Source organism: Talpa occidentalis, unplaced genomic scaffold (assembly GCF_014898055.3).
Source record: "Talpa occidentalis isolate TD23 unplaced genomic scaffold, MPIMG_talOcc4v2.1 talOcc4.15, whole genome shotgun sequence".
In the NCBI taxonomy this organism is placed as follows: domain Eukaryota; kingdom Metazoa; phylum Chordata; class Mammalia; order Eulipotyphla; family Talpidae; genus Talpa; species Talpa occidentalis.
The window spans coordinates 78,987,447-79,007,740 of NW_023601543.1; the positions used below are offsets into that span (position 1 = coordinate 78,987,447).

The 20,294-nt window shown below is 46.8% G+C and overlaps 1 protein-coding gene across 1 annotated transcript in view; it reads left to right on the forward strand.

The window, feature by feature from the left end:
* Nucleotides 1-19,283, forward strand: part of MAP7D2 (MAP7 domain containing 2) — a 77,239-nt gene extending 57,956 nt beyond the window's left edge. Inside the window, 9 exon segments of the mRNA XM_037512627.2 lie at nt 5,698-5,966; nt 6,374-6,506; nt 9,420-9,645; nt 10,392-10,496; nt 11,768-11,824; nt 12,815-12,893; nt 13,831-14,017; nt 16,006-16,281; nt 17,997-19,283. Coding sequence (XP_037368524.1) covers nt 5,698-5,966; nt 6,374-6,506; nt 9,420-9,645; nt 10,392-10,496; nt 11,768-11,824; nt 12,815-12,893; nt 13,831-14,017; nt 16,006-16,255 — 1,306 coding nt within the window. The 3' untranslated portion in view covers nt 16,256-16,281; nt 17,997-19,283.
* The last annotated feature ends 1,011 nt before the right edge of the window (nt 19,284-20,294 follow it).

The window sequence follows — 20,294 nt, forward strand, 5'->3', positions numbered from 1 at the left end:
CACCCAGTTCTTCAGTGTGAATTGTTCTCTCTGGGTTTCAGTTTCTTGGAAATATTAGTATATTCTACCACAGTTTGGTCATGATGACAGAGAATGTTTTTATGCGTGGTACTGTAACAAACTTCCCCAAATTTAGTGATTTAAAACAAGTTTATTACAGATTGTCACAGCTGTGTGAGTCGGACTTACTGGGAGGGTCTTTCTTGGGGTCTTTTATTTGCTTGCTCAGTGGGTAGGCTGGGGCTGGCCAGAGGAGGGACACTTGAGGGTCTTCTATGCAGTTACATAAGGTCTAATGTTAACGAGCTGCAGTTCCAACCTAGGGCTGGGCCTCCAAGGAGGCCCGATTTGTCCGACTAGCAGTTGATTCTGGCTGCTGCTAGGGCTTAGCCGAGGCTTTCAGAGTAGAATTCCAGCATGTAGCCTCTCTGTGATGGAAGTGTCTCAGTTTGGCAACCAGGTTCCAAGAGGGCGTGTCCCCTAGAGTGACTATCTCCTTGGATAGGTAGTGGGAGCTGCCAGGCCCGTTAAGGACCATGCCTGAGTTTCTTCTCTGCGGTATTTTATTAGTCAAAGCAGCTGGCCCAACCCAGATTGATTGGGATGGAGAGAGAAAGTCAAAAGATTATGTGGGCAGGAAGAGATAAAATTGGGGCCATCACTGGGAAGTACAGTCTGCCAAAGAGAATCCCTTCCAGAGATAGTAAGTACCTGAGATCATTTTTGTGCCAGGAGCCTAAGTTAATTTTACTTTTTAGGCCATTGGAAACAAAATTGACACAAGTGCAAAACGGAAAGTCCTGTTGTGTGCAGGAGACAAGTTAAAATAAAATTGCCACAATATGTCACCCCCACTCAATACCACAGGCTCATGGGAGGTTCCTGGAGCCAACCACCCCTTCTGGTGGTTGAGGACATTTAATTGATCGTTACCGGGTACCACTCCCAGGGGCTTCTCTGGGTAAGGTGTGGTGTGGCAGCCCCTACCCACAGGTGAGCACCTGCTGTGAACTAGGGCTCCCTGCACGGCAGTTTAACTGTTGTTTTGCTGTCACCATCATGCCCAAATAGTCTTTCACATTCCTACTTGAAATTTTTCCCAAAAAGGAGAATTGAAAATGTTGTGCCCCATCTTCACAGCCATGTTTACACACATGCCCAGTCTGTAGTCCTGTGTTTTTCAGGTTTGCTAGAGGATTGTTTGTTTCAACTGATTTTTTTTAAACCTTGTTGTTTTGAAATCATTTCAGTGCTACAGAAGATACTGCAAAACTAGAAGAATCCCTACATGCCTTTTAATCCTGCTAACATTTTATCCATATTTGCATCGTCTTTCCCATCCCCCACTAACTCTCCATCGATCACCCACTAACTCTCCATCGATCCCCTACCCCGCAATGCACAGATTTTTCCCAGAACCATTGGAGAGTGAGTTGCAGGCATTTGTAGCCCTTTTCCCCTAAGAATGGAGACGTTCTTTTGAATAACCACAGCACAGTTGTGAATATCAGAAAATTTAAGTTGGGTATGATAGGGTTACTGTCTGTGGGTGCCAGCTCTCCCATTGAGGGCCCCTAGAGCATTTTTTCCTGGTCCAGGATCTGACCTGAGGTCCTAAGTTGCATTTCGTCATCTCGTCGTCTAGTGCTGCGGCATTTCTTCTTCAAGACCTTGATCTTTATGAGAAGCACAAGGCAGTTATTTTCAGGACTGTGCTTCAGTTTGGATTGGTCTGTTGTTTCCTTATGATTAGATCCAGCTTGTACATCTTGGACCGGAATTCCATAGGAGGGTTGTTGGCGTCTTCCTGGTGCATCATGTCAGGAGGCCTTGAGGTCGGCTGTTTTCGTCCCTGGCGGTGGTGACGGGTTAAGGTGGTACCCACAGGCTCTTCTGGTATAAGACTGCTCTTTTTCTTCCTGGGAAGCAATCCACTGGGACCATAAACAGACTTTTTATAATGTTAGCCGAGCTATGCTGATGCTGCCACAGACGCCTCCCCTCCCGCAAGCAGACTGATCTCTGCGTCTGGAGTCGAAAGGCTTTGGAGAAAACAACTACATCCCAGGATATGGAGGAGAAAAGTCCTTTGGGGTTCTGCTCTGCAGAAAACTCAGGTTCAGAAGCATGGCCCCCCTCTCCCCAGAGTTATTCTTGTGGCTTTTCTTACAGAGGTGTTTATATTTCCTGTGGGTCGTGGAATCTCAACAGATAGTCTAGTCCAGCCTTATGCACCAGGAAGGCCTATCTCTACCAACAAAACTTGTGAATCCCATTTCTGAGGTTTTAAGTCCTTGGCAGTATTGGACTTTTAAAACTCCAAGTGGAAAAACTGTAAAAAAGCAACAGGAAGAATCAAATGACTTGGATCTCATCTATTAACATATCATGGGGAGGGCCTACCCCGGTGTCGCAGCGGGTTGAGCACAGCGCTGTGAGGCTGTCTGCAGCCTCTGCAGCGTGGGTTCGATTCCCGGCCAGCCAGGGAGATTCCCACATGGTGCGGCGGGCCTCTGCTCTCTTGCCCGCTGCTCCCTTCAGCAGTGCTTTTGGTTTGTCTGCCTGTTCTGCTCCCCGCTCTGTCTCTGGTGAATCCTCTCACCCTCCTGCAACTCTGGCCTTTGCCTCAGCTATTGTATAAATAAAAAATAAATCTTTTTTAAAAAATAATATCTCCTTGGGAAAGGTCATTTAAGCACTTTGGACTTTGGTTTTCTTACCTGAAATATAATCATAATTTCTTTTTTTTTTAATAATAAATTTTATTTTTATATTCCCCATACAATTGCACCCCCCCATTCTGACCCCAATCCCTCCCCTCCCGCCCCCACCCCCCAATAATCATAATTTCTCACCTCCTAGGTTATTGTGGTGACCAAATAGATTCTTATTAGACAAGAAGGTATTTCAAACTAAAGCTCTTGTTTAGTTTGTGTTTAATTTTTCTCATCAGCCAAGACACTTCTTTCTGAAAAATCAGGGTGGGGGCAGGGTAGAAGTAGCTTTGCTAGACTTTATTTGGCTTGTAATAGTGTGAACAGGTCTGGCCAGTATGTTGGACCTGTCAGACCAATATTACCTGGGCCACCACGCCTATGCTGAGCAGTCCTTACAGGCACCTGGCAGGGTGCTGTGTCCAGGAAGGGAGGCAGTAGTGCAGCATAAACAGAAAATTCCACAGATAAGGAGATAAAATCAGGAACTTTAAGATCCTAGTCTGTGTTTTGGTCACTCGCTGTAAAAAAAAAAAATCTTTGACTTGCCTATAACTTTCCAATTTGGAGGTCATGTATGTGTGTGTGTGTGTGTGTGTGAGAGAGAGAGAGAGAGAGAATTTTTACTGATTTATTCTGTTTATTGGGCAGGGACTGGATAGGGAAGTATAAATAAGCTGCTTAATAGATCGAGTTTTATTCCAAGTAATCCACCCTTCTCAGGTAGAAATTATTTTTAGATGTGTGTTCATGGGTAACTGGCCTGGTTTCTTTAAAATAGAACCTCACATTCTGTGGTGTGAACAGAACCCCCGCCTGACTGTTCTGTTGAAGTAAGTTGAAGCAAGCCTGCTTAGGACTTGCCAGCCTGAGGCTGTCAGAACCTCCTGGCGAGTGCAGCCTCTTCTCCTTAGGACAGTAATTCTGCCCTGAATTTCCCTCCGCAGGCTCTGAGCACAGCGACTGAGGGGGTGACTTCATCACATGCCATTTTTCTCTCATAGTGAGCTGTTTAAACCAGACCCAGGAGTTGTTGGGGTGCAGATGCTGGCTTCTGGCTGCTCAGGCAGGACCAGGGGAGTGGCTTGGACCTGCAGTCAGTTCAGGCTTCTTACCCACTCCTCCTAATCCAGCCCTGGGGACCATCCTGGTGGCTGCCATGCCTGCAGAAGGGCACTGCATCCAGCAACCCTTTCATGAGTAGAGGCGCTAGCTCATTGCAGGCCCCCGGGACAGAGTCCATCTCTAGGCAGAACTCAGTGTCACTCAGAGTGTGGGCTCACGCAGGCAGCGCCCAGAGAGAGAACCTGAAGACTGGACTGCCTGTGCCCAGCCCCTTGGCCCAGTCTCACCAATCAGCAAACGCATACTCACTCCTTGGGGAGGGGGATAAGGGTGAGGGCGAGGAGCAGGTGATGTTTTGCCAGTCTTTCCAGTGCCAGGAATTCCTACTTTATGCATCAAGGTAGGAATGCTTTGGGGGAGAGCGTGTTTCCATCACTCTCACCTGCCGTGGCCAGCACCAGGAGCGGGCCTGTAAACAGGAGCGCGTCGTTGGAAAGCTGACCTGCATCTTTCTCAGCCACCTGCTACTTGAGGATTATTTTCTGGCTCGAGACCAAGTTGATCATACTTTTTTCCTTACCATCAGGATCTGATTAGGTGACTTTTTAAGCCTCTGGTGAGAAACTGACCTTTAATATTAGCCCGAGTGGCTATTTATATTGCTGTTTTTATAGATCAAAAGCATTTGAATGTTATTTTCATATGGTTCAACCCACTATGGGATTGAGGGTGACAGTTTGTAATTTACGTACAGATTATGTTCTTACAGGATCTCAGTGTAAAGGCCGAATCCCTGTGTAAACCTCTGGCTAACCTCAGCATCTGAAGCTAAGTTATCTATGTTGTCAATAGCCAGCCTTACCAGAAGCAAGGCCTCGGACCCTCTGCCCAGACAGAAAAGCTCCTGCATTTGAGTTTTTTTTTTTCTTTTTTTGTGGGACCCTTGCCGGTGGCCGGGGAACAAACCGGCGCTGCAGAGGCTGCGGGCAGCCTCGCAGCCCAGCGCTCAACCGCTGCGCCACCAGGGGAGGCCCAAAAAGCTCCTGCATTTAAACTAAGTGGTCGGTTTCTCACCAATGGGGTAGAAATGGGCTCATCCTCAGCTTTTGTGTCTTACCAATAGTCAAGAAGGAGTCTTTTAAACCTTAAATGCCAAAAAGACACCCCCTTCCCTACCCCTTGACTGACCGTGTACCTCAGCAGATACGGAGGACCCAGGTGTCACGTATACTACTCAATAAACTGGAGTTAAAAACTGTAAAGGAACTGGGACCCCTTGAGAGTCACGCTGAGTGAAGTAAGCCAGACACAAAGGGACAGATACTGTATGACCTCACTTACATGACGTACGCAGGACAGTCTGTCTAGAGGCAGGACGCAGAAGAGCGGTTTCCAGAGGCTTGGGGAGGTCAGAGTAGGGAGTTGAGTTCATCGGGGCCAGAATGCTGGAGACGGTGGTGGTGATGGCTGCGCCACCGTGAGTGATGGACTTAATGCCGCTGAACTGTGCACTGAAAAGTGGTTATGTCACATGGGTTTTTCCACAACAAAAAAAAAGAGAAAAGGGAGCCAGTTTGTCCGTCGTCATATACTGAAGCCAGGTCCAGCCCTGGTGTTGCTGTCAAAAGAGGACGTGGGAGTGCCTACCACCCCGTCCTTGGGTGGTCACAGACTTGAGTGAAATTAGGACATGGTGTCACCAGATGGGCTTCCTAAGACCCCGTCCCGCCCGCCAGGCCCACTTACGGATACATGTTTGGGTGATTGTATCTCAGGGACTTTTAAGGGTGTGCCAATTCTTACATTTGTTCTCCGTGAAGGACAAAATTATTGCACAATTTGGACCCCGGCACCTTAGGAACAGAGAGTTCTGTGGCCTAGCCAAGTCATTATCTTGTGGCGTATTTTGGTTTCTCAGGACAACTGCAAAAGCATATCCACAGTCTCCAAAGAATGTGAAGCCACCATACCTGGGATCTCCGGGGAAATACCGCAGCCCAGCCTTTCCCAACCAAGAGACTCCCAAGAAGAAAGCTGAGAAGGAGAAGAGCAACAAGGAAAGGGAGGGCACCGTGGGCCCGCAGGCGCTCAGCCCGCCTGGAGAGGAGACTCCTGAGAAGCACGTGGCAGACAAGCACGTCACGGAGAAGCACGCGGCCACAGGAGCAAAGGCTGAGAGCGGTGCAGGTAGGGCCTCCTGCCAGCACTGGCCTGGGCCGGCCTTCCCAGGTGGTTCTCCCTCTAACCTGACCCGTGTGGGAGTCTTGTGCTGGGGGTAGGGGGGTTTATTCCCTGGCACAGCTTCATGCCCTTCTGCTACTTTTGTGGGCTTGCGCTTTGCTCCTGACTCTTTCCCCTTGGTCCCTGGAGGGTCCACTGGAGGAAGAGACTTAGAGGCCGACGCCATTCATAGCTCTGGAGGCTGGGGTATCGGGGTGCTGAGCTGCAGCCAGCCAGCATCTGCACTTCTACGGAGAGGGGCTTACTTTAGCCTTTTAAGCTTCAATGAGAGACACGGGGAGTTCACCCAGCTGGGGGCAGCCATGGGAGCGCAGCCGCTGTTCAGTTTCTCTTGATCTCTTCCTCTCGTGCAGCCTCAGGGAAGCCCCCAGCAGGCACCACCGATGCAGAGGAGGCTTCGAAGATCCTGGCTGAAAAGAGACGCCAAGCTCGACTGCAGAAGGAGCAGGAGGAGCAGGAGCGGCTGGAGAAGCAAGAACGAGATAGGTATGGGGCGTGCGGCGTTTCGTCATGGTCTCGTGTAAAAAAGGCTTTGGTACCAAGAGTAATGCACCTTTCTGCAATTTGAGTATCGGTACAACTTTGGCTGAAGTCTAGTGTGCTTGCAGTGTTGAGGAGGCTGCAACTTCTGTTAGGTGTGGTGGACAGTGGTGGGCCTGCGTTCCCCTCGTGGGACCTGCAACCACGTGGCTCCTTCGTCAGTGTTCCTGGCAGCCCCTGTTCCTCTCGGACTGACCGGGCCTTGTAGAGCAGTCACGGGAGTTTGAGCTTTGCTTCTAGCTTCTCCCTGAAGCTACAGGGATTGTGGATGTAGCTGTCTTGATTCTGTCCTAAATTGTGTTTTTTTCCCCCAAATTACCCTAACTCACACCCTCAAATGAGAGAGAGGAAGGTGGGCAGAGGCCCTCAACAGTGTGGATGCCAACCTCATCATCCACAAGGAACCAGGTACAGGGACTCCCACCTGGAGCACGACAGAGGATGTCATGGCAGTACCCTTACACTTTGGGGTGTCAGAATCATCCAGTAAAGGTGCACAGGCCTGGAAGGCTTGTGCTGCCACACGGGCTTGTTCAGTCTGAGAGCCTTGTCGTGTTCCTGCCAGGACACTTGGTCAGAATACAGACAGTTCTGCCTTTTCTGATTTTTTTTGAGAAGAGGGGGTGTTGAAGGACATGGTAGATTTTATCATTAAATCTATCATTAAATTGATAAAGGGAGCTTTTAGGATAATCAGAGTGCAATCCAGTGCTGTTTAGAGAATTGATGTGATGGAAAGCAAGCCTGCTGCAGCACTTCCAGACCAGCACTGGCTGTAGAGTAATAAATAATGGAATGTTTTTGATCCGTAAGTGACCTTGACAGCTCTTTTGTGGTCTCTGATTACAGGTTTACTGATCTATTCTTTTTAAAAAGGTATGGAGAAGGCTAAGTCTGGCTGATCCTGTCTTTAGATTCTGGAGTTCTTTGATTACTTTCTTACCTCCAGCCTCTTGTCAGCAGCGACAGATCTTTCCTTTGAGTGGTCTGAGCTGCTTTGGGTGTGTGAAGGGAGGTTGGGGAGATGAACATAAATCACAGGACCTCAAATGACAGGCTTTGTTAATTGCAGGCCCTATGTAGGTGAGCGACATGGTTGCTGCTGTGAGCGTAGGCAGATGAAGTTCTTTACTTTCCAGCCACCTCCCTTTCACGTTTCCTTCAGAATCCAGCTCCTGGAAGAATGGATTCTACTCCATCTTTATTTCCTCAGTTGATAGTCAAGTTAGGTGGCCCCCACGGCAAGGTCACATAGCCAGACCAAAGCTCCCCACTGTCCACACAAGAGTCAGCATGCAGTGTCAGTCGTGCCCCGGTGTCACACTGCCAGTCAGCTACACACTGCAAGATGAGTAGGTGCTCATGACTTTTCATGGAGGGGGAAAGTGACGCACACATGCACAGGAAAAACATCAGCAATGTAGAAACAGGTTTTTCCCTCACTGCTTAGAGCTCTTTATCATCACATCACAAACCATTCATCTGTGAATAAAAAAATGTCTAAATACCATTTAATTTTCACATAGCCAATAATAAAAGCTAAAATAGATTTGTAGGGCCTCCCTGGTAGTGCAAGGAGTTAAGCACCACACTATGAAGCAATCCATAGCCTCTGCAGCATGAGTTGGATCCCCGGCCAGCCAGGGAGCAACCCACATGGCGCTGCTCTCCTCAGCAGTGTACTTCAGTCAGTCTGCCTGTTCTGTTCCCCACTCTGTCTCTGGTGAATCCTCTCACCCCCCCCCCCATACCTCTGGCCTGTACCCCAGCTCTTGTATGCATAAATAAATAAATCTTTAAAAAGATAGATTTGTAAAGATTGCCAAAAATAAATGGGAACTAGATGCTTGAATTTCTGTATTAAAATGTTACATTTCAGGGCCTCCCCTGGTGGCGCAGTGGTTGAGCGCTGGGCTGCAAAGCTGCCCGCAGCTTCTGCAGTGCCGGTTCGATCCCCGGCCGCCAGGGAGGGTCCCACATGGTGTACAGACCTCTCCTACTGCGCCCACTGCTCCCCTCAGCAGTGTATTTCGTTCGTCTGCCTGTTCTATTCTAGCTCTGGTGAATTCTCTCACCCTCCTGCGCTTCTGACTGTACCCAGTGCTGGTATAAATAAATAAGTCTTTTTTAAAAAAAAAGTTACATTTCAGGGGCCTCCCTGGTGGCACAGGGGTTAAAGACACAGCGCTATCAAGCTATTGCCACCCACTGCAACATGAGTTCAATCCCCGACCAGGTAGATACTTACCCAACATGGTGCAGCAGACCTCTCTTGTCTCACCCACTGCTCCGCTTAGCAGTGTATTTCAGTGGATCTGCCTGTTCTGTTCCCCACTCTGTCTCTGGTGAATTCCTGCCCCCCATCTCTGGCCAACACCCTAGTTTTTGTATGCATAAACCTTTTTTTAAAAAAGGTCACATTTCTATTCATTTCCGTTAAGTATTTTTTTCAACTTGGAGCTTTCAGAAGTCACATACCAATAGAACCCAAAGTCAACTTTTTAGCTCGTAGTTGCTGCTCCTAAATTGCTGACTGGCATAGTTGTGGCCAGTAGACATGTGTAGTGTTTTCTTGTGTAAGTTGGCTTTAAATACTTTTTCTGCTTAGTGTTTAAGGAAATATCATTAAATAAGATGTGATCATTTGTAGATTGACTAGGGAACATACATGTCTTTGTTACGGTATGTTCACAAATCAATACATCGTTACTCATTGTATAACACAGATTAAACTCAGCCCTGGTTAATTTTTTTTATGTAAATGTACCGGCTAGAATGGATTTCTAGGAAAGATGAGTTATTTTCCCAAGTTTGCTTTTTGAGCATGTTGTTGGCTTCTAACAGTTATGTTCTCAACAGGCTGGAGAGAGAGGAATTGCAACAAAAGGCAGAAGAGGAAAGAGTTCACCTAGAAAAGGAAACCCATAAGCAGGAAGAAGAAAAGAAGCCGCAGGAAGAGGAAGAGAAAAATAAGGTAGAAGAGGAGGCCAAGCAGAAGGCCAAGGAAGAGTTATTGTTGAAAGAAGAGCAAGAGAAGGAAAAGCAAGAGAAGGAAAATCAAGAAAAAGCCATGATTGAAAAGCAGGTACTGCATGAATCTTAAGTTGGGCTCCTTGAGGACTTAGTTAATATTGGGTAAAATCAGATACATTTTAATGACTTAAATATTTACTTGAGATTTTTCCTTAAATTCACTTAAATGGTCATTAAATATGAGTTAGTTTGGGCACTGAAAATGAAAATTGGTAGTATTCCCTGTATATCACTTTGGGTTTCCCCAAAGGCAGACCATGGTATATAAGAATTTGGGTACCAGTAGCTCACTTGGGAGAATGTCCCGGATCTTGGGTGGGGGTAGGATGAGGGGAAAGTCAGTGTAAGTACACTGATGGGTGGGCTAGTGTGGGCACCTAAAACCCACACCGTCTGGGACTAAGAGACTATGGAACATGCCTTAGTATTGCCCCTCTGAGGGGTGTGGAAACTAGGTTACTCATCTGCCAACTCCTATTCCTCATGGTTGAAGGTCACTCCTTGGGAAATTAACTTCCTGCAACTCCTGTCTACATGCACACTTCATGATCAGAGACTGCCCTGAGACACACAAAGACTGTGACCACTTATGGGAACTATTTGCAGGTGATCTGCATGGTGGGACAGGGAGATGAGTGAGTCCCAGCCATGTCTACTGTGTCTAGAGCACACTAAATCTGGGTTGGATATTGGAGCACATCTACCAGGGATGATGAGGCAAACAAATGTGCAAACCCCAGAGTTGTTTAGTGTTTTCTGAGCTTAAAGTCTCTGTCTTGGTTTATCTGTTTCTATCAGAAGGAAGCAGCAGAAGCAAAGGCCCAGGAGGCAGCTAAACAGATGCGTCGAGAAAGAGAACAGATCATGCTGCAGATTGAGCAGGAGCGACTGGAAAGGAAGAAGGTATGGGCCAAGGAAGACTTGGGATGAGGCAGGAAAAGGAAGTGAATCCAACAATTCTGAAATTGTTGGGTGGAGCCATCTTAGAATTATTGCTTAGGTCAAGTTCATTGACAGTCCAGTTCAGATCGTCTATATCTTTGCTAGTTTTCTATCATCTATTCTATCAGTTACTACAAGAAGAGTGTTAAAAAGTCCCACCTACCAACTGGAAGGGATTATTTAAGTGAAATAAGCCAGAAGGAGAAACATAAATACTGAATGGTTTCACTTATATGTGGATCAGAGAGAAACCAAACAAAGACAAACTATAAGACCAATGCTTGAAAGCAAACCATAGATCTGAGACATTCGGGAGGGGAGTCGGAGGGGGTGAGGAGAGCTCAGTGGAATATGGTGGAAGACTATGTGTGCCTTGATGGCGGTGACCACACCTGAGAGGATAAATCCCATGTTATGAGAAAATAAACAAGGATGTTTTCAAACAAAAGTTACATCCAGGTCAGGTGGAAAAAAATTTTACACGCGCACACGCACAAATTTTTGATACATTTATTTTTATATGTGTGTGTACATATATATATATTTTTCAAATTGTTAATTTTCCTGTTGAATTGATCCCTTTATCAAAATTGAATGTCCTTTTTAATATGTAGTAATGCTTTTTGTCTTAAGTGTATTCTGTGACTTTTTATGATTTAACATTTGCATAGCAAATCTTAATATTGATTTACCTTGTACCTATGTATGTCCTTATAAGTGTGTTTCTATTAAACAATATGCAGTCAGGGTTTTGATCCAATTGGCAGTCTTTGTCTTTTAATTGTAGTGTTTAATCCATCTATATATAATGTAATTATGGATAAAGTTGTCCTTGCTTAAGCCTGGGCTTTGTACTGCTGCAGGTCTGGAAGCTGGGAGATCAGTTTGTGGTCTTCCCTCCTAACCTGCACCTCGGCCAGGCTTTCTGTAGGGTGGTCCTCTTGAAAGGCAGGTGATGGTTTGTTAATTTTTAGGTAACTTTTAGAGAGGAAGAGAGAGATGGGATGTAAATTCAGTGTTGACTCTAGATACTTATTAGTTCACTTCTCAAGTGTTTGACCTTCATAGGGCAGAGGTGTACGTCTACAGAACCAGTGGGAAACCTTTCTATACTTACCCTCTGCTGATGCTTCTTTTACAAGTTTTCTGAGAAATATGAAATTGCATATACATCTAGCTACTTTCATGTTTTTGGTCTCGTCATCCTCTACCTGGTTCTTTTTGGTTTCCAGAGAATAGATGAAATCATGAAGAGAACGAGAAAGAGTGAGGTGTCCCCAGAAGTGAAGGTAAGCATTCAGAGCACCGTTTTAATAGTTTCTGTACTGAGAAGAAAAGAATAGCTAAGTACATCCAGTGAAACTGTAGATTTTGAAGAGAATTAGCCCGAAAAAAACAAGCAAGCTCTTCCTGCTTTGTTCCTGGCTAAATTAAAGAGGAGGCCATACGTGCCTAAAAGGAAAGCGGAGTCTGAGAGAGGAGTTTCAGAGATAGTAATACAAAATTTCCTCATAGAATTGGAGATGGGGATGCAAAGAGAGGCACAGTAGTCCATGAATAAAAAAGAGAGTGGTGACATTAATTAGGGAGACACAGCTGATTTGTAATGAGCTCAGAAGATTCAAAGAATTACCATGGAACAGGCAGATGGCCCAGCAAGGTTCCAAATACCCACTGATGCGTTTTAAAAGCACTTGTCTTTCTTTTTTTTTTAATTAGCAAAGGAAAAATCAATTTAATAACATACATATGGAGATGTGTGGTCGTTATGTATGTATGTGACCTGGTTCTAAATTCTAAAGAGTAACAGGGCAGACCGGGGACATTTATCCTGCACTTAGGGTCCTGGGACATCTAGGAGAGAGAAGGGGAGCTATCACGTGACAGACAAGAAGGGGGCTACTTCATCCTTACTCTGAGAGTAAAGATGCAATTCTCAGAGAGGACACATTCACTGATAACCCACACCTGAGTGACACCTCCTAAACAACATTCTTCTGTTGTTTGAGTGGAGTTGATGGTTGCTTCTTTGAGTAGAGGAAGGGCAAAGACAGGACATAGCTTCTCTTAGCTTCTGGGGCCTTCTCTGCTTTTGACTTGAAAGAGTGTATTTTTTAAGTAATGGTAATAGACTTGCTGAGGCCCACAGGGCCTCAACTGACCTCTAGTTTCCCATATCAAGGCGACATTTACTGGAAGAGGCCTCTGGGCATATTCTAAAGCACATTCTTCCTAAGTGAAGTCAGCCTTCCCTCTTTTCATCCACCCTTTGTTTTCAGAAAGAAGACCCTAAAGCAGAGCTTCAGTCTGCTGTGTGTGTGGAAAATAAGACAAAACCAATTGCTCCCAACAAAATAGGTGAGTATGAGGTCTGGTTCCGGTTTTTTTTTTTTTTTTTAAGATTTATTTATTTATGCATACAAGAACTGGGGTACAGGACAGAGGTGTGATGGGTGAGAGGATTCATCAAAGACAGAGCGAGGAGCAAAACAGGAAGACTGACCAAAATACACTGCTGAGGGGAGCAGCGGGTGAGGCAGGAGAGGTCTGCTGCTCCATGTGGATAGCTCCCTGGCTAGGGATTGAACTCGTGCTGCAGTGGCTGTGGATAGCTTCATAGGTTTTTAACCCCTTGCGCCACCAGGGAGGCCCTGGTTCTGGGTTCTTACCTTCAGCAGAGGAGGGCTCGTGGCTCTCCTGGGGGCAACAAGCAGCCCATGGGTCCCAAGAGTGTTGCTGCTGGAAGGGGCCTGTGAGCATCCACCCTGGTGGGATCTCCATCCCCAGCACAGGTCTGTCGGGTCCATTCAGAAACCACTGGTTCCCCAGTTCCCCTATAATCCTGTAGCAGGAGCTCAGCTGTCTACTGGCCCCTGACGCATTCCGGGATCTAAACTGTTTGCTGACCACATTCTATCAGAATATACTGCTGTTGTTAAGGCAGTTCCCCCTGTCTTCCAGCTGTTTTCTGTCATATATATTTAAAACTCCTTGGGTTTGAATATTTCATGGCAGCCAAAATCAGAAAAGGCATATCCATTCAAGAGTCAGTCTTTACATCCCTCCTTTGCCTTCTGGCTCCAGAGAATGTTCCAGGAGCCTGGGAGACTGTCCAGTGTATGTGCCAAGACTCCTGGGTGGGTCTTAAGCCATCAGGAGCCCTGCACAGACATCACTGATGCGTTGTTACAGTAAAGCAGAGGGTCCAATTAATTGCCTTGATAAGTGTTTCCTCTGTTATTTCATTATCTTGGATGTTTTCTGATTAACAGAATGACTCTGTGTTTTCAATCAGAAATCAGTTGCTTGAACACCTGCCAGGAAGTTAATGGTGTGGGGAGCTCTGCCCCAGAAAGTTTTCCCCGAGATGTTTTCTCTAATGGACTTAAACCAGTTGGGGGACTTGTTCATCTGGACACCCTGGATGGAAAATCGAACAGTCTAGATGATTCAACTGAGGAAGTTCAGTCTATGGATGTGAGGTATGTCAATTTCCTTGGCATTTAAGCCTCATCTCTTGTCCCAAAGACCACCATGTCTTGGTTGATTTCTTCATCGTTCATGCGCCCACAGGTAAAGAGGGTCAGAGTGGTGTCCATTGTCTCATGATTAAGAAAACTTAGAATTGGAGACCATACGGAACTGATTTGCTTTCAGATCCTCAAATCTTAAGGAATTCTTAAACTGCTAATTCTTAAACTGCTGTATTAGTGGGTGATATCAACTGGTAAATATATCCCAGACAAAAGAACCCCATCAGCACGGGTTGGGGCGGAGGCGCAGGGACAGAGAGCACCTGGGGCGGGGCAGTTGGAGTGGGGTCTGCTCTCTCACTTAGGAGGGGTTGACAGTGTTTTGCCAAAGCTGTTCCAGGGCCCCGGCCTGCCAGAGCTAACCCTTTTCCCCTTGGCTGTGAATGCTCAGTTCTGTCCAGGGGGGCTGGAAGATGGGGACCAGCGACTTTCCTAGGGTGCATGGATTGTAATTTCCCCACCTCTTGCACCCAGCTTTGAGCCAGATATGCTGGAGCAGGCTGGTCATCAGGAGAGCAGGTCCTGCGCAGACCCCCGCCTGGGTCTCTCTGCCAGCACTGGGGTAGGCCTCCCCAGACTAGTGCTAGCTGCTCTACCCCCACTACTTCGAGGAGGCAGCTGTGCTTCTTGTTCCTGCTTCATGTCTCTGGTGGGGGCTGAGGGAGGCTGGGGAGCAAGACCTGGTGCCAACCAGGGTTCAAGGAAGAGAAGGGCGCTGTGTGAGTGCTGACTTGGCCCTTGTACCTCTGCATTTAAAGAGGTCAGTCCTGGAGGCCGAGCCCAAAACCCGTGGCAGAGTTCTCTCAGCCCCATGCTCTGCCCAGCTGTTTCCAGTCATGGGCTGCGCTTTTGCTGTGGAGACAGTTTGCCAGGGCTCCAACCACCAGAAGGGGTGTAAGGGCCACTGTTGCCCTTTATCTAGGTTCAGGTGTGAGACAGGCCCATCCTCTAAGCTGCAGCTTAACTGGTTTGTCTAGATTCTTCTCTGAGATCTTATTGAGGAAGGAAAGAACAGAGGAACTCTGGCTACTAAGAGAGACCGGGTGACAGGGGTGACAGGCCCCCACCTCCCTACTGACATAGATGAAACTCTTCCTTCCATTTCTATAAAGAGGAGCGAGGGAGGCCCTGCTGGGGAGGAGCCTGAAAAGTCAGTGTGGAGTGGAAGCCTCACTCTGGAGAGGGGACAGAGGGAGAGATGTGCTCTGGGGGTGACTGGGTTGTTGGTGAGGTTCTGACTGAGGCCTCACTCAGGCGGTTCCACAGGAACTTCTCCCCAGCACCATCACTTCATGTCAGAGCACCCTGACAGGCAGAAATGGTGGTTCATCCCCTTTTGCAGCGGGGGAAACTGAGGCCAGGAGAGGAAGAGTGCTCACCCGGCAGCACTGCTGGCAAGAGGCAGCGCCAGGACCCTTTCCTCAGCTCGCTGTTAACTTCTCATGCATGCTTCCCTTTCTGTCGCCCATGGTGAAGGTTCTGCACTTGCTCGACTTCTTTCTAGAAGAATGCTGGTGCCCACAGCAGTGATCTTTCTAGTAGAATGCTGGTGCCCACAGCAGTGATCTTTCTAGTAGAATGCTGGTGCCCACAGCTGGTGCCCGCAGCAGTGATCTTCTTTCTTCCTGTGGACGGTGTGAGCTCTACCTTCACAGCCCTGCTCGTCCACTTCCTTGTGTCTTATTGTTATAGAGCAACCCCGATATTAAACGGGTTCCTGGCTGTGGGTCCTCACCCGCGCGCTTTAAAGGGACCGCTTTTCCCCCTAACATTATCAATGTGTCAGATTTTAACTAACTTGTATTTTTTACAGTGTGCTACATACAAGTGCTGCCTCAAAACTCACCTCCTCTAGAAAGAAATAGTATAACAATATATTACAAATATCTGTCTGTTTCTCCTTCTCTCTCCCCTTCTCTCTTCCTCTGCCACCCCAGCCCTGTCTCAAAAGAAGAGCTTATCTCCATCCCAGAATTTTCCCCAGTGAGTGAAATGATTCCTGGGGTGTCTCTGGACCAAAACGGAACTGGTCATGCCCGAGCACTTCAAGATCTCTTAGATTTCACCGGCCCCCCCATGTTCCCCAAGAGATCCAGTGAAAATCTCAGCCTGGATGACTGTAACAAAAACCTGATCGAAGGATTTAACAGTCCTGGCCAAGAAAATACTTTGAACACCTTCTGTTGACAAATACAACATCACTTTAATGAAAGGTACAGACTTTTGATGATAGTATAAATCTTAACACTCAGCCTCCGGGTGGTTGAGTGTATTTGAAAAGTGTAAACATGAATGTATCGTGATGTATACTGCAACACACATAGAACTGAGAGGGATTTCCAATAAATCCTTCCTATGAGAGCACTCAACACCACGCCCAGCTCGCCACTTGGGCTGTGTAGGTGGACAGGGTGAGAATGAGAACCCTGGCGAAAGGCCGCACCAGCCTGTCTCAAGTAGCACCTTTCGCAGAGGGCAGGAGGGAGTGCGCTAACATTGTTACGAGGGGGGGGTCAAGAAAATGACTTTCTCCCCTTGCTCAAACCAGTGACTTCCCACATTTTATCTGGAATTGTTTCTGTATATTGATGAGTCTTGGACCAAAAGATTTGCTGTTCTGTTGACCTGGTCTCGATCCTTTTCCAAGTAAACATTTTTCCTTGGATCACATCTGACGCCTCCCTCTCCCCTCCCACTGCAACTTTTGCCTTTTTTCATTCCAGAGTGCTTCTCGAAGCTCTTCTTACATGAGTTAGTTATGTTTGTGAGTTATAAACCTTCTGCATTGATGTGGCTGTAGTTATGTACACCTCACACTTGATTTACTTCCATTTGGGGCTTATTTTTGAGTGGTGAAAACATAATGATTCCAATTTTTCCTCCCATTTCAGACTCTTTAAAATGTTTTTATATTCTCAGGGTTCTCTCAGTCACTTTATTTTCTATGATGCTCCACTCCTATAACAGAACATCAATGCTGGGTATGACTTGGTCCAACCTTTCCATTTCTTGAATGAAGAGATAGGTTGAGGCCAAATGACCTGTTTTGTATACTCGTTTCTACCTGGCTTCAGACGTTTCCTGGAGACAACACATTTGGGGGTTCACATCTTTCCTTGCTCTTGGGAAAGTCGGTGTGGTGGGCCCTTTACATGTGAGAGGAAATGCAGGACAAATGATTTCCAGAGTAGACTGTGTCGCTGGTTTGGAAAAGCAGCTGCTAAATCTTGGGTACGCGCGCGCGCGCGCGCACACACACTCTCTCTCTCTCTCTCACTCTCCCACTCTCCCTCCCCCCTCCCCCTTCCCTCTTCCCTCCTCCCTCCGTCCTCACTTGAGCATTCTAGTTCCCTCACAGTTAGATGGCTTGAGATTTATTAAGAGCTTTCCTTTATTGTTGGCATACCTTGAGCATTAGATTCACTGACCTCACCATCCGCTCAGGACCAGCAAGTCCCCCAAACCTTGAGTATTCATGACTCCTCAGATCTGTTTCCTGCATCTCTACAAGTGGAAAATCCCCGTCCAAAAGTGGAAAAAATACGTTGGCTGAATAATCCCTCTCACGCTGCTTATGTATTTTCATTTTGCCATTAGAGTTTAGTTCTCAAATTCTTCTCATCCAAAAGCAGGGGATGTTTGGAAGCCTGTTAGGCGTTTTTGTTGCCACAAAGAGTAGGGAAGCACTGGCATTGGGAAAACGCACCTTGGGACACTACATACCTTGCAGCTGTAACACAGTCCCACACAGGATGCTGCAGCGCTTCCTTTGAGAGGCAGTGTACGAGCCAAGAGAAATAGAAGAACCAAGAAGGCAGAAAGTGCCAAGCTGTGTCATCATTTTAGCGAGAGAAAAGGGATGCTACAAACTGCAAACCACACAGTCTCTTCACTGGTCTCACCTGGTTTTGTTTTTGAATTGACACAGGTGTTTGGAGAACCCCTGAAGCTGCTGGTAGTCAGAGGGGCTGCCAGCTCTCTGAAGAAGCTTCCGTCGTCCTTAACCACTGGATTGCAAATTATTAGAGCGAAATGTAACTGCATTCTTAGTTAGTAGGTCAAAACACTGGCCGCTCTTGGTAGAAACCTTGAGGTGTCGGCCTTGTCCGGCTTTAGCGAAGTTTCACGTTCTGGTTCTATTTATGAGCTTCAGCTGCTGATAAAGCGCTTCCCATGCTGCTCTAGTATCCTTGTGACCCTCCGAATAACCGGAGTGACTATGGCCTGGAAATTCACCTTAGAAGCATCCTTATTCCCAAAGTTGGAGCGTATAAACATTTAGATGTCTTTTCTTGTAAATATTCTAGACATTCACCCAGACTCTACCTAAACATATCCCGAACTTGGGCGCATATCTCCTGTTTTTGTTTAGAAGGACAAGAAATTCAGAAGGGTTTCCCCCTCTCAGGTTTATTATCATGGAAGTTTCTGTCTAGAAGCTGTTTTGTATTATTACACCTAGCCACCTGCAAGATGTGTCGCCCCATGTTACTCTTTGGGGGGGCTAAAGGATTAAGTCTGGTTGAGGAAGGAAGCCATTAAGCAGTAGGGAATGATTTCTGCTCTCTTATGCATATTTTTCAACAAATGGGCACTTGAAGCTTGCAGCGACCTTTGCATGTTGCACCTCGAAAGCTCCAAGCTGCAGTCACTCCAAACCCTCCAGGCTGTTGGACTGGATGAAGCGTGTGCTCACCCACAGGTGGTTGAGTCTCACGGTGGTGGTGGTGGTGTTTTTTCCTCTTGGATCTTGGGGGGAGGCGGGGAGCTTTTGTTTGTTTGCACCTGTATTTGCTCAACTCTAATGAAACAAGGCACCAATGAAGCGAGATTCCTGAACTGGATCCAATATGTCACTTTAACAGACTTGAACTTAAAAAACACCCGAAGGGGGGAAAATGACGCTAGAATGTATACTCCACATCTCATGCTGTGTAATAGTGTCTTCTTCATTTCTTGTGGGGAAATGAGACTTTCAAATTAACATGACCCTTCTTTGAATTTTTTTTCCGCTTTTACAATAAAGAGCTTAGAAAGATCTGTGATTGAGAGATTTGCAATCAGAAGACATAAAGAAGTAATCAGTAGTAATCTTGTTCATTTTGTGCTTTTAAAACCAGCTACAGTTTAACTTATAGAAGCTGTGTATGTTTGTGTATGTGTATATACTAAATAAAATACATGCCGCCAATAATGCAGTGCCATGGATTTTGATGAATATGGGGGGAGATCCCTTATCTGACAAGCACACAGAAAATGATAGCATGGTCTGATTTTACAAAATGCCTCACCGTCTTTCTTGACTTCGCTTCATGTCTGTCTTTTGCGGTCTGTCGCACCTCACAGCACCACTGCGGCCGTGGAGATGCCCCACTTGCATGACGTGTACATTGTGTTGAACGTGAAACACATTTTCATTGAAGAGTCTGATGGTGTGCTAGTGTTTTGTTTGTTTCCTAGGCTCTATGAAGAAGTATACTGAAACCAAGCAAGAGTCTTAAAAACCTACGTGGGAAAAAACAAACCAAAAATCTGTGAGAAATAGAATTTAGAATCTAAATAACTATTTGGGACAGACCCAAGAGATGAGAGAAATTAGTGTGTGACGAGGCTGGAGGTGGGCCATTGGCACTTGGAGAAAGATAGCGCGAGGTTCAGTCTCCGGAGGGCCAGCCGGGCTGAGCACTGCTGATGGCTTGGGGTTGAAGGGCGCAGAAGCCAGTAAGGAAATGAAAAAGGCAGGAGTGGGGTCCAAGGTGTGAGTAGCAACTACAATTCAAGGTTTAAGTCGGGAAAATGGAGACGTCAGACTTGGTAGCGACCTGTGCGGGTCCGGAGCCGCCAGGGTGCCTGGGATGGGCTGCGATCTGAGGCAGTGGAAGCCATAACCTCTGCTGTCTGTGGGCTGAGCATCTGTGGGCGCGGACCTCAAAAGTCAGCATGTTACGAGTTCCTGCTGAACTCAGCGGCTCCGAGACTGCTCCAGTCGGTCTGTGAGGTAGGTAGGAGAAGGCTGCTTCCCCGAGGACACAGCTGGAATGTGGCAACGCTGGCTTTGACTCCCCAGGGCCTCAGCTTCGGTACTTTGAGGGGCGGTGACGGGCTCGTCTGCCCCCAAGAAGAGCACACGTTTTTGCTAAAGCTGGTGCTGTAGCCTCTAAGGACCAACGCCCCTGTCTGGAATCCTACCTCTGAGAGTGCTTTTTGAAGAAAACTATTAGAAAAT